The sequence below is a fragment of the Varanus komodoensis genome, unplaced genomic scaffold (genome assembly GCF_004798865.1).
Source record: "Varanus komodoensis strain SLA01 unplaced genomic scaffold, ASM479886v1 scaffold1, whole genome shotgun sequence".
Classification (NCBI taxonomy): domain Eukaryota; kingdom Metazoa; phylum Chordata; class Lepidosauria; order Squamata; family Varanidae; genus Varanus; species Varanus komodoensis.
This window is the reverse complement of record NW_025335268.1, coordinates 131,059,212-131,074,038: the sequence shown is the minus strand read 5'-3', so window position 1 is coordinate 131,074,038 and position 14,827 is coordinate 131,059,212. Positions and strand designations below refer to the sequence as shown.

The window sequence follows — 14,827 nt, the reverse complement described above, 5'->3', positions numbered from 1 at the left end:
TAAAATAGTCCAGGCAGAAAGTAGCACTAGAAAGGACAGATAGGCAGGCAAGGACAAGAGAACAAAGAAACCTTCATGGTAACATTTTTGCTCTAAGTTCTTAACTGTTTGATAAGGACCTACTTTGGCTTTCTCAAGGGAAATTTTGACTGGAAGCAAGATGAAATGTCCATGTTATTACACCAATCATTTACAACAAAGGCTTTAATCAGAAGTAATAGGCAAGAGAATGAGATTTCTTTGAAGATCTGTCAGCTAGTGCAATCCATCCTTGCATCACTGCAGTAGACTTTGTACGACTCCCATGCAGTGCACACGAAGGGTAAGTTTTCATCAGTGATGCGGGACAGAAATTTTTCTAATGCTATATTTTTCCATGGGAAATTTTCCACACCATACAAACCTGCATTTGTCCATAGTTGTTTGGGATGTTGTACTGCAGTCAATCATTTTAGATGCTTTCTTGCACAATGGGTAGCTGAAAAATAAGGTATGAGATTCCCTTCCTGTGTCCAATGCAGCACACTCCTAGCTGAGGCTGTACCAGATTTATACATGGCACATTGGCTAACATTCTTCAACAATAAATCGAAGAAATCTGAAAAAAGACTGTGATTAGTGTTTGCTTAACTTAAGAACAACGTAAGCTGTGCTGAGTCAGACTGAGGGTCCATCCAGTCAAGCACGCGGTTCGCACTGCAGCCGACGGAATCCCACAGGAGGGCAAAGACACCCTCCTGTCCAAGCTCCCCTGTCCATGCCCACTGACCAAAAGCATGCTTTAGTGAAACAGAATATTTAAGGAACTGGTATTAATAGATTTTTCTCAAGTTGAAATGCAACTGATAAACAATGCAGAGAATGAGTCAAGCTGAAAGTGCTAGTTCTTAGCAAAAGAAAATTAAACTGCTGATGTAACATATAACAGCTCTCTTGGGGTATATATCCTAAAATCATGTGCTCTTTCAGGTGTAGTCATTTTTTTGTTAAATATAAACAAACATCGTAAGAAAGTAGATGATATTGTCTTTACATTTTTACAAACATTCCAAGAAAATAATTTCCATTTAAAGCTTTGAATGTGTTTGAATATAACATTTAAACTATATTGTGTGGTTAATTTATTACAGTGCAAATATTTTGTAGCTATTGGGATAACTTTTACTATATTTATACTACACATAAAACTGGCATGGGTTACATTTTAGTTCTGTTTACTATATATTAATTATTCTGTTTGCTTACTGAGGCTTACTGCCTTGGGAATAAAAATGAGTCAACCATGCTAAATTGGTTGGCATAATTTAGTACACTGGAAAGTACTGTTTTTTTTCCAGGGAACCCACATCACTAGTATTAACACCACTGTTCAAATCCCTGTAGCAGACAGATTCGCACAGGTTTATCCCCATGCAAAGCCTAACAAAGAGATCTGGAGATCTTAAAATATCTTTACAATTTGGTGCAATTAAGTTGCTCCTAATCAGAATGCGGTCTGACCTCAGACTTTGATATTTTTCTTGCAGGCCAACATGGCTTACACTATTTTATGCACTGGAAAGCATTTCATGAAGCTGCCACACTATGCATACCATACCTTGTATCTAGGGCAGGGGTCTCAAACTCGCGGCCCGCGGGCCAATTGCCGGGAGGGGCGGGGCACGGGGGAGGGGCCCTGCGGCCTTCAAAGCGCCAGCGGCGCCCGGGCCGGCCTCCGGATGAGCGGCCCACCACCACCGCGGTGGTGGAATACTTGATGTGGCCCAGCCTCACCCAGACTCTACTTCCATCGGCCGCCAGGTAAGTTGAGTTTAAGACCCCGCTCTAGGGTTTCTGTTGGTTCTGTCTCCAAAATACTAGCAGTGTTGTTGTCAGTCAAACAAAATACACTGTGTGTAAACTTAATTTATATTGGCGACTTAATTTATATTGTTAATTTATATTATTCTATTTTGAAGTTTATTTATGGTTGTGAGCTGCCCCGAGGCTTTAGCGAATGAAATAAATAAATTTCCCCAAATGTACAACCAAAATTCTGTTCCCTAGGCACCAATTACCAATCATATCTATATATTAATCAGCCACTCCCCCTCAAAAAAAAGTTTAATAAAATCCAGGAGAGTTGTACAGAGTCAGTTATAAACTAAAACATGTTGGAAAGCCTGAGCAAAATTTTCAGAAGTATTTTCTTTTTTGATGCTGTTAGGAGTCAAAGACACAAACTGGTGTCATAAAAGCTTCCCTGGCCCAAAGCTGAAGTCACATAAGGAACAAACAAAAAAAGCTCTTACCACAGTCAATACCCTCCAAAACCCAGAGGGTGAGAAGACCTGGAGGAGGGCTGCTAGGATGAATGGAGCATTGGTGCAGGCTTAGATAGGGAAAGACTCATTCATGGGGCCTGTCCACCAGGATAAGCTCTAGCAGTAACTCAAAAGTAAATAATTTAAGTCTAGGATAGCAAAGGAAGCATGTTCTACTTGCACTAAGAACACACAATTGCAGAGTTACAAGAAATGGTTCCTCAAAAGGATATGCTTCATCAGAAAAGATAAAGAAATGATTGGACTTTATTATTTGATACCAATAACATGATAAGAACTATTGAGAGCATGGAAAAAACTGTGTAGCTCCTGTGTGGCCCCTGCCAAGAAGTTTACAAGTCCAAAAAAAAAAAAAATGAGCTGAGAAAATCACACAAAATTGAGTGGTGCTCTTCTAGACAGTCATAATTCATCGCAAGGAAATTATCAATGGAACCACAGAGCTGGCAGAAGGAACCTTAGAGCCATGTACAATCATTTCTACATTGTAAATTATTTTTAGGCTGCCTTTAAGGATAGAAACCAATTCCCTGCATTTTCTTGAGATTTCTTTTTTCTAAAAAAAACAAGGTCTTTTTGTTTCCCATAAAGAAAACAAAACAAAACAAAACAAAATGGTATCTGGATTTTCCAGGTCTCACTGATATTCCTTCCCCAAAACCTCAGTGAAGAGGAAAAACAGGTTGGGAATAGGGAATCACTAGGAACAATGCTGTCTGCTGGTCTTTCCCATCTAAAGGAATGCGAAGAAGAGAATGAAGTAGTAGTGATGCAAGAGTCCTTTGACCCATTCTCCAGGCTCCCACCCACACAAGCCCAACAATAAGCATATAAGGCATACAGAAGAGTAGAAAGCGGGACCACCCCTGTCTTAATCAAGAATCCTTTTGCATTCAGGCCTCCAGGGGACAGGAGAATTTTTAGCACAAAAATATCTAAGTGTGATTCATGAACAAAGCACTACAAGATAGATCTTATAGCCGAGCTTGATTAATCTCATCTCTGATTATGCCTAGCAGAAATTTCAACCTATCAGGAAGTTCTAAATCTTCATAAAGTTTAATCCAGCCTTCCCCAAACTCATGACTTCCAGATATTTTGAACTTCCATTTCCATCAGCTCCCACCAATAGTGACAACAGTCAGAAATACTAGGAGTTGCAGTTCCAAATCTCTAGAGGGCACCAGTTGAGGAAGAGCAATCCCACAATCTTATTAAGAATAGACTTCAACAGTTGCGTACCAGCTTTTTTTTACTGCAAGCATTCATTATGACAGTCCCCATAGCCACACCCACAAAGAAGACCCAAAACTGCAGGCAGTTGTGCTGATCCATATCAACAAACCAGTTTCTGCAGTCTTTCTCCTCGCCAGGAGGAGGTCTTTTGTAACACCAATGCCTCTTCAATGCCCAAACCATTCCAAAAAGGTTTGCATCATAACAGGGAACAATGTATTACTGTGCAGCTACTGTGAAGATTGCAGCTAGCTCAGAAGGGGCAGGGAATTCTAAGTGGACTAGCAGGTGATGTCACATCTCTACTAATACAAAAGTGCTGGCACTGCACCTCTCTCCCTGGCTCCACGGCATTGCTGGACTTCAACCAAAAATCAGCTGATTCTCTCTTCCTGAACTGTTAAAATTAGAAAGTTATGCCTGGATATTCTTGTCCGAGAGGATGTGCATGCCATATAAACAACCACCAGAGAAGCCCTTGTGTGAATTCTGCATATAGCAGGGCTAAACAAACTCCTGCAAAGTACTTCAAGTCCAGAAAACTAAATGTACTTGCAAAGAAACTATTGCTGAATGACATACCCCGGTGACCTTCATATCCAAGATCGTGACATGCAGAGGGGCATCCAGGAATTAGATATAGATGACTAAACAGAAGAATAGTTGAACTTACTTCATGCTCTAAACTGTCATGGATAGTCATTGCCCACAACCTGCGCACAAATGGAACAAAGCAGGAGTGAGCAACTTGTGGTGCTGAAGATGTTTTGACTGACACTCTTTGCCAGGACTTGAAAAGTTAAATCAACAATTGGCAAGCAAGACAATGAACTAGTTCAAGTGTAGCATTCCCAGTCTTAAAATACAGCTAAATGATGATTACAGCAAAGATGGCAGGGAGGGGAATTTGAACATGTGGGGGAAGGAGACAGCATGTGAGCCCAAAATGTGTTCCTAATCTCCTAAACCATGGTTTGGATACTGACATGTTACATCTGCACTGATGAATTAAATCACCAATTAAATCTAAGTCCCACTCCAGCCAGAATACTAACAATATTTTTAACAGATGACATATAAAAACACTTTTCAGTAGCATTTCCCTACTGACAAATGAGAAACCTAAGCTGATTGAAATGTGTTTTGGAGTTCAAAATGGCTTTTTCCACTTTCATTCTTACAACATTCAAAAGTGACAACTCCAGACAAAAAGGCAATTTTTATATTCTTTTGTGAAAACATGCTTAGGTTTAACTGACTGAACCCTTTGAAGCTAATCAGCAGAAATCCAGTCCCTTGGCTTTGAAATAGGTTGGGCTGACTGCCATTATGAAATGCTTGATTAAAAGACTAATCAGTAGCAACTGGGTTAACCACACCAGTGGAAAAGCTTTTCAACTGGACAAAACAGGATTCTCTTCAGAGATAATAAGCAAGTCTATGCCTATCACTGTGAACAGAGCAATTATGTTCAGGCCTGTGAAAAGGCAAAGGAGAGGGATGGAGCAGTAGCCAAGACTCACAGGCTAACAGTTGGGGCAACCCCCACCCCCCATATTCAGACCTCCCCAACATGTTGGATTTGAATTCTGACAATCAGTGATGGTGATTGTAATCCAAAATTTCTGGAGAGCACCAGGTTGGGGGAAGCTGTTCTATAGTCTGAGAAACAGAAAATCCCCAGAGCAAGACCAACTGGAAAAAAAATCTATTTTAACTGTACATAAATATAAATATTTCCTCTAGAGTATATGCCTGTGGGCATGGCCTGTTCTATTTCATCTGTATAGCTTTAATAATATTGATAACATGAAGTTAGCTACAACTTTCTGATTTGGTCTTCAGCAACTAGCATAGAATAAGTCAAAGCCCCTTGAAGACATCTTTCAGCCAGCTTTCATCATGCTGGCCATATTAAGTTCATTCTCATAGTTAAAGCAGTGCCAACTTGCTCAAGGCAATTTCTGTTTTTAAGCCATTGCAAAGTTAGTGCTATGTCACATAGTAGGGTACAGTACACCCTAAAGAAAGCTACATACATATTTTAATCCGAGCAGCTTTAGCAAATCCCCCAACATCCTCTGCCCCATGACACCTAGAAAGTTGAATTATAGAAGCCAGTGACACATTGACTTTGGATCTCACAGAAAGCTCACACAAGATCTCACTGGGCTAGTTTACACAATCACTGTAGGTGATACAAGCCCATGGGTTATTTGAGTTTGTCTCTACTTCAAACAAGCCATGCTGCCCAGGTTCAGATAATCTGTGCCTGATATACCTCATGACTTGCTTAGCCTATGATGATTGTCTGAACCAGGTCACTACCTCATTTTCTCAAATAACTGGCCATATATGTTAATATTAAGTTTTAAACTGCAAGTGGATGAGGGTAATATGCTACAAGTCTTCCAAGGATCTTGGCTGTTACTAACGGTGTTTCATAAGCTATTTGCTATTTTGAATACAAATGGAAAAGTAAGAGTTCCCTGCCACTTAAAAGAATTGCTTTCTAGATAAGTGTCTCGGTCTGACCTTATCTGGGGACAATTCTGCAACGGGTCAAGGTCTAATCACTACTGAGCATTTTTCCAGCTTAATTTTCTACTACAGTGATCAGTGATCAGCCAACATTTTAAAAAAGAAAATGAATGGTTTCATACTGATGAGTTCTAATTCTTTAACAAGTTGAAATCTTTAATATCGCAGTTACTTAAACACTTGCATAAGAAACTCATAATTTTATTTAGCACAAACAAACATGGACTTTGAGGGTATAAAGAAAGCAAGTACTCTCTCTCCTTTTTGTATAACTACTTCTGAAATTCTTACGTTCATACAGAGAAGTCTTAATGAAACTGTCACATAAAAGCACCTGAACAGATTGAACAAAAGCTCTTTCTGTGGAATTCCCTATAGAACCAACCATAACCAGAAGCAGTAATTTAATATTAATGAGATTTACAATTGTTTTCCCTTTGAGGCAAAGATTATATTAATTCCCCTGAGCACTTGAAACAAGAAACTCCAATGGAAAGCATCTGATGTGCAATGACTGCATCAAAACCTAAAGAAGAAATTGCAGGAAAGGTTTCAGGTTTCACTCCTGGCAATACCTTGCTCCATATTGTTGTAGCATCACATGAAACAAGGCAAGTCCTGTTGCAATTTTTCCTGACAACTGATTTGTTCAGTCACCAAGTTAAGAATGAGTTCTGTTCCTTAGAATGTCCTTAAGTCAAATTGTTATGTAAGTAGGATCGTGTGACTAAGCCAAATGATTGTCTTAGTATATGTATATATTTTACCTTTGCATGCACATAAAACTCTTAAGAAACACTTCCAAATTCACTAAAGCACCTTGAGCACAATACAGCATTGTAATAGGGACAATCCCTTTTCACAGTTCCTTCCTCTCTCAAGTGAACCTTGCACACCTTTTGCAATGTGGGAACAATACAAGTCTATCTTTTGTGGTGCTGTAAGGGAGAAAGAAATAAGATAACAGAAGCCATTAGGACACCCAAAGCACTACATACATAGTGGTGCTGCTATTATAAATATTAATATTGTTTAATGGAAAGAAAAGAGGACAGAGATAAGATCTGATTTGCCCAAATCAACATCGGCAGTCCAACAACAGAGATGAACCTCTCTGAGCAACTGTTCCAATTCCCTATTTATGGGCCAAGATTGCTGGCCTCATAAATAGTTATCATTTTTGCAGCCACACATCCCATCTGTACATGTCTTCAATAACAGAAGTCCTAAGAACAAAGTTTAAACACCCAGTTACTTATCACCAACAATAATGTATTACTCCCAGGCAATTAACTTCGCTGCAATTGGCTCCAGATGATTAAAAAGTCAAAGCTAGAATCCGTGCATACCTGTGCCACTGCACATAGCTGTCAGCAAGATGAATGCAGCTTAGGGACCAGCACACTTAATCTCACTCCATATTTTAATGTGGGATGACCACGGACATGCTGGCACACTCTCCTTCTCTGCTGCCAGAATCCTTGTTTCTATGATTATTTCACACAGGGAAGAATCGGAAACTTACAACTTAGAGCGGCTCAGGCAACTGCCAAATTGATTTCAGAGTTTTCTGTCCAAACAGAGGCTGAGCCCTCTTATTTCCATCTTAAAGTTGGCGGGGGTGGTGGGGTAGTGGAAAGAGAATTAGCATGTCTTTAACATAATAACAGTGATAAAAGTGCATGTTCTCAGGAATCTGCCATTTGTCTGATTAGACTTTTTTTAAGTATTTTTTGACAGCCGCTTTTTAAGCTCAGCATTTATGGCTGCACAGAGTCTGAGGGAGACTCCTGGAAGATTTCTCTTTCTATGAGAAATGTCTGTTGTTGTTCTCAGTTGCTTTTAAAGCAGATGTTTCTGAAAAAGGGGAAATAAGACTTAATTGCAACAGAAGGAGACTTCTTGTTTTTGTTATCTTTGCAGTTAACAGGATAATGTATGGCATTTCTAAGAAGCTAATGTGTGGGAGCAAGCAGAATGCCTTTGATTTAAATCATGATTTAAATCACTAGTCATTAAGACTGGATTTAAATCATGTTTTTCTACATAATTTGCACACATGCCTGCCTTACCTGAAGGTAGAGGAACTTAATTAAAATATTCCCAAACTGGGTCTCTTTTACAGCCTACTGCCATTACAGGTTTTCTCCTCCAGGGAAAGCATAATATGATAAACCTCAGGCCATACACAAAAGAGCCAAAGACATGTGCTGAATGGTGCTCAAAAGGCTTCACTTTCATTTTCACTGCTTGCCCCTCCCTCCTCTCTTAGTTTCATGGGCAGATCTATTCCACTCCCAACAATCTTCTTCTATTCATTTGATTTGTTGAAATTTAGCACTATGAGGTAAGGGATTGATTCTGTATGTACAGATTTGCAAAGGAACGATGGGATTACAGTTCTTTTCTCAACCCTGAATGTTTATTTTATAATATCTTTGCTGTTAAGATGAGGCATGTGATCTCTGCAGACATAAATTGACAGTTTTGAGAACTGTAAAGCCAAGCATCTGTGATAATATCTTCTAGACAGAAAAATTGCTCAGTAATCTCACGGAAACCTCTGGAAGACCATGGCATTGTGAAAGCATTAATGGAATTCGTTTACCAAAAAATGTAAACATTGCATGAATATACAGCCTCATGCTACACAATTAAAAACTAACCCTTATTTCATGATGAATAACCTTTGGACTATAATCCATCTTAAATAGAAAACTATCTTTAAGATATTTTGTCAAAAAGCATTCCATTGTAAAGAGTCCAATTTAAATTTTAAAAATCTGTTTGTTTGTTTGTTTGTTTTAATCATTGAAGTTTATCTACCCTGGGAGCAAGTTTATGTCTAAAATATGACTATTCCACTGTTTTGAAGAAGACAACTTCAGTGAAAGAGTTGAATTCAACTGAAATAAATGATTGATTGTCAGCATATCATACACAGTTCTTGGAGTTGTTAAATTTGATTAATGCTACCTTTCACAATCAGGTACCCTCCAGGTGTGATGGACCACAACTCCCAGTATCCACAACTAGCCATGCTAAGTAAGAAATGTAATCCAGCGTATGTGGAGGAAACCTGGTTGGGGAAGGATGAATTAGTATATTAACAGTTTTCAATATTTTTGCATCCTATTGTTTTTACAGTTTTATAAGTATTCCAATAAAACAAAGTCTACGTAGCATAACACTGAAACCACAGTAAATATGCTTTCATATCTTCTCTACCCCCAACAAATATTTGAGGGGAAATTCTTGGGATAAAAAACTATTATGTAGTATTTTTAAAAACTTTGTTAGTTACTTTACTTCTACTTTGTAAATATGCTAAATTAGATCTCTCCCTAGTGATTTTCCAATGCAAACTAAACATCCCCCAGTAGAAACTGAAAAATTCCAATGCAAATAACCACATGTAAATTATCCTAATTTGCATAGAGAATTTTCCCCTTCAGTTTTTTGGAAAGTCCACATTACTGCTTCTGACTAGACTTGTATAGGTACTGTAAGGCAGAGCTGGAACCCAGGATAGTCTTGTATGAAGTCAAACTCCATAGATTTTGCAGATTGTAGATTCTGTTCTTCACAGCAGGGCTGAAGCACTTGTGTCCCTCCAAATGCTACATTCCAAGTTAGTATGACCTATGGGCATTAATGCCAGGAGCAGTAACACCTGGAAAACCCCAGTTTTGTGGGCTTGGGTTTTGTTGATACTTTATGGTTATGTTTGTGGTTGTTTTAAATTTGTTGTTTTATCCAAAAGAAGATTTATTGAGACACACCCCACAATATGTAGCAGCCGCAAAAGCCAGCACCTCACTTTCAGTAGCATGTTGCAAACTGCATGACGTCCTCACACACCCAGTGACTTCTGAAGTGAGAAAGGCAGAGACAGCTGAAATATCACAATAAAATGCTAGGGATTCAAAACAAAGAACAAAACAAAGAAGGAGATTTATGCAAAGTATTATGAGATCATTCAGACACATGTGTAGATTTTGGCATCAGAAACAATTCCACCAGAGCGTAACCATGAAGAACTGAAATTATTCAAATCAGGATCAGACGGGGAGGTTTCAAAGATGAGAATTCATGGTCACCTCATTGCATAAAATGCCTTTACAGTGTTTGTCTTATCTTTTACCCTTACAACAGTTTCATAAATGAGGAAACTGGGGAATCATCACTTGGACCAACCAAGTGAGGAATATCTACCCTTAAGAATGAAGTGGTAGAATCCTGAGGCTGTTCAGCTTCAAGCTCAGATTAAAACATTGTATGTTTAAGTTTTTAGGGTCAAATCCTCACAAAGCAGTCTCTAGTGCTTTAAAACACCATTGTTTAAATTTAACCATATACAATTTGGTTAAGAATACTTTATCAATTTTTAAAGCTGTTTCAATAATACCAAGACACCCCCCCCCCATTAAAAGCATTCCTATAAATTTTTAAAAAATACAAATCAGGGAGGCAGGCTCTATCCTAACCCAGTTACTACATATCTGCCTGCAAGGAGATATTTGGGTTGGTTTTAAGATTGAGAACCACTTACAGATCTTGTTATATCAAGCAGTAATAAAAGTATTATAATTATAATAAATGAATGAATTTAGGAGAGGGCTCAGTACTGCTTTTACCATCTAAAATAGTAGGTCTGTTCAGGATTCTTCTCATTCTTACTTCATTCAGCCAGTACTCTATTCACAAAAAGAAAATTTTTTTACTCATATTAAATCACTACCCAGTCACCTACTGAAAACCTTGTCTTTTAACTCAAGCTGGTAAAAAGCTACTCACCTATGCAGTCTAATTTATACAGTTGATTTACCTGATGGCATCCTAAATACAGTAACCTAAGTATGAAAAAGAAACTGGCTGAAGGGTTTTAAATGCAAGTCTCCCTCTAGGTGTGACCCCCTATACTACATGGGCATTTCAGAATGGCCACTAACCCAGTGATGGAGTTGAATGAATGGCTGAATCCAAAGCAGAGAGTACCTAGTCCAGCTCTCCTCCTCCTCCTCCTCCTCCTCCTCCTCATCCAGGTGCCTTTGCTTCTCAAGACATAGAACAAACCACCTTCCCAATCTGGTATTTGGAATGCAATTCCCATCAGATGATGGGAACTATGATCCAAATTCACGTGGCAGGTGCCAGGTTGGGGAGGGTCAGCTTGCATACACTCTCTCTGCTTCAGCACCAATCTGTAAAGTGCGCTTCCTTTAAACTTAAAAAGAGGGATTTCCTATAAACACTTGGCAAAAGTGATTTTCTGAAATGAAGCAGATTGAAATTGTTTAAATGCAAAGGGTTGTTATTTATTTACACAAAAATATCTGAGCCTCTCACATGCTGCAAAGGAGAAAAGCATAACTGCTGGAAACGTGGGATAAAATATAAAAGGGGTATTTTGACAGTGGACACACCTAACTAAGATAGCTTTAACACCAAATGTGCTTTTAGGGCACAGTTATATGCACCTTTAGAAGGAAATTAATCCTCAACTCCCAGCATGCTGGTTGGGACACCCTGAGAATTGTCGGGCATTTTCGGTCTAAACATGCATAGAACTGAACCCTTAATGTCACAGGTGAGAATACCATCTTACCTATGTTGGCTAGAACAGGAGTAGGCAATGCAGTCCCAACTCCCACAAGCCTTGACAATGTGCCATGTTGGCTAAGGCTTATGGTATATGTAATTCAAACGATTTTGAGACTGCCAAGTTTCCAACCCCAGGGCTTGAATTTACACTGAAAATTTAAAGCACTCTCTTCTGCTTGGTGCACAAATTCACATTTCCATGGAAATAACACAGGAGAGGTACCCTAAAGGTGTTTTCCATCACTGCAGGTGCATAAAAGCATCTTTTGAGGCATTTACAGTAAAAGGTTTCTCATCAGAAAAAGCAAGAAATCAAGCCACCTTAAGCTTAGCTCCCATTGTCCAAGTGGAAAGACACGTGAGCTGTCAACATACACACTAAGATGACAGTTTACGACTCTCCATTTTCTTAACCAAGGGGAAGGGTTGAAACCCCTTATCCTTAACATCCTGTATCAGTGCTTGTCATTAAGGGCATAATATGCAGAATTTTTTTTTTTGTTTAGGCAGAAAAAAGAAGTCTTAAAACTCCCCATGCTAGCTGGGGCATGCTGGGAACAGGAGGGTTTTTTCTGTCTAAATATACACAGGATTGTGCTCTAAGGCCCCTCCCCAGAATGAAGATCACACAGTCTTTTTACCATCAGTCTGAACATGTGGCTAGACAATTTCATTTCGTTTCCAGCTCCCCCCCCCCCACTTCCCTTTATTTAAGCATGGTAAGGCGGGGCTGGGGAAGAGGCCCAAGGCAGTTACGAGACGATGGCGAAACTTAACCGATTTTCTAAATTCCTGGAACTTTCTCTTGAACCGTTTGGGAGGCATCACCCACAAACGAGCTTTAATTAAGTGTGTGTGGGGTGGGGGGGGGCGGACAGAGGGAACCCACTGCGGTCAAAGATGAAAATGAAGGCGAAGTCTACATGCGCCAGCCTCGAGGGAATTTCATTCCCTACCAAAGCACACTCTCCCTGGATGGAGGGGGTCCTCCTCAAGCGTCCCCCTCCAAGCACCACTGCTCAACAGCTGCGGCTCACGCAACACTCCCTCGCTCTCTCTTTTCCAGCCCCGTCCCGTCCCCCCTCTGGCCCGCACCCCGGTCATGGCGAGCAAGAAAAGATTCCCACTGCACGAGAAACTGAGGCAGTAGCGGCGCTATCGGCTCGGTGGCAAAGGCACAGCCTGATCGCCGGCTGCTAGGAAACTGCCGGTCACAAACCCCATTACAACTCCTCGCTCAGAGGATCAAGCAGCCTCTATTTACAGGACTGAAGAGCTGGGTCCCTACTTCGAAGTCAACCCCACGCAGTTCGGCAGGACTTGATTCTAGGTAAGCGAGTATAGGATCGCAACTTAACACACTCTTTGGACTTTTGTGGGAATTCCCACCCCTTTGGGAAACTCGAGATTTCTTCAAATGCTGACTCGGCTTAAAGAGCGATGTTGATAGGAGGAACCGAAAAATCCGACATGGGATTACATCATCCACAGCCCCCTTCCCTTAAGAGAAAGAAGAAAGCGAGAAAGAACTTTCCAATGGTGACTAAGTAGAGAACTTCTTACAGGCCATAAAACAGCGCCCCCGTTGTAACTTCTATCATTGTGTGGGGATTAAACTAGACACAATACCCACGGCGATCAACCGCCCCCGAGAGACAGACGTCACGCACTAACACGGAACAAGTTTTATTGTTCTACACTGGTCCATCTAGAATAGGCAAGATCTAGAAACGCCCCTTCCAGCAGGCCTTAAAAAACCCGATCCTAAAGGTGTTGATTTCGAGGCAAGTCTCGCGCACTTTCAGGACTGCAGTCTAATAGAAATTTAACTTTCTGCATTACTCCCAGAGCACTTACAAAAACTTTGCTTTTAAAAGGCAGATAGTAACAGTAAATGGCCGCAGAAGAGAATAAAGAAGTAACAGATCCACTTCGGATCAACCTTACCTTCAGAGCAAACTTGTCTCCTGTTTTCCTGTTAAAGATTTCCAAAACTTTCCCATTAATCCCCAGCCCCAGCACTTGCGTGGTGACCTTGTAATCGTCCGTGATGGCATTTTTCTTGATCGGGAGGACGGACTTGATGTGGAACTGGGGGAACTGCTGTTGTTGCTGGGCCAATTGTTGCTGCGGTGGCGGCGGCGGCTGAAGCGGCGGTGGGGGAGGAGGCGGCGGGTTGGGGAAAAGTACCTGCGGGTTCTGATTCTGAGAGTTGGACAGCATCGTCCTGTCCACAGCCGAGGCAGCCAAGGGCAGATCCCTCCCTGTCCGCCTCGCCCCTCCTCCCCCTCCTCCTCGCTTGTTTTCTCCGACGATGGGAAGTTTACGCAGAAGAGCCCCGCACCAAAACTCAGTGTTTCGCCGCTTCTCGGTTGCTTCGTGACGCGATCTTTCTTCTTTGTTAAGAAGCAGGCAGCCTGGTCCGAAGTGCCGATCGGTCTCCACTGGAGTCTGTCCAGAACCAGCGGGCGCCCCGGCGGAGAAGAGCCCCCTCCCGCACAAACCCCGGCTCGGCCTCGGCTGCCTGGCCGCCGACTCTTTCGAACCGCGGAGACAGGAAAAGGAATCGCTACAATGTATCAATCTCGTTCCTTCCCTGGTCGGCGTCCCCCTGCGCTGATGTCACAGCCTCGCGTTGAGTGGCTGCGCCGGGTGGAGAGGAGGAGCCCGAGGCGGGGCCAGGCCGGGGAGGCGGGGCCAGACGCGGTGGGTGGGGGTGGGGGAGGGGAAGGAGGGGGCGCAGTGGAAGCCTTTGAAGAACGGGGGAAGATCGGAGGGAGAGAGGCGGGGCGGGGAGAGAAAGTTGGCTGGAGAGTTTCAAGGAATTGGTTCTCTGACACGTCTGCTTTTCTTTTGAGGCTTTGCTGGTTGAACAGTTTCTGTTTTCCGAGCACGTCCAGCCTCAAGAAGAGCTCTGCGTGACTAGCAAGCTTGCTTACCTTGCTTTTAAACAGTGGGGAGAACCAAAGCACTGGCTCCTCCAGATGTGGCGAGTGATCAGCTATGGGCGGAATTCACCAGTCATATATGGACTGTACTCGGAAGAAACACTCATAGAATCATACAATAGTAGAGTTGGAAGGGGCCATGAAGGCCATCTGGTCCAATCCCCTGCTGTTGCA

At 41.5% G+C, this 14,827-nt stretch overlaps 1 protein-coding gene across 1 annotated transcript in view; it reads right to left on the bottom strand.

Annotated features, from left to right (window-relative positions):
• MAPKAPK2 (MAPK activated protein kinase 2) overlaps window positions 1-14,274 on the bottom strand; it is a 95,316-nt gene extending 81,042 nt beyond the window's left edge. Inside the window, exon 1 of the mRNA XM_044446382.1 lies at window positions 13,653-14,274. Within this exon, the coding sequence (XP_044302317.1) occupies window positions 13,653-13,928 (276 nt within the window). The 5' untranslated portion in view covers window positions 13,929-14,274. The remainder of the gene's footprint in view (window positions 1-13,652) is intronic.
• Window positions 14,275-14,827: the final 553 nt, after the last annotated feature.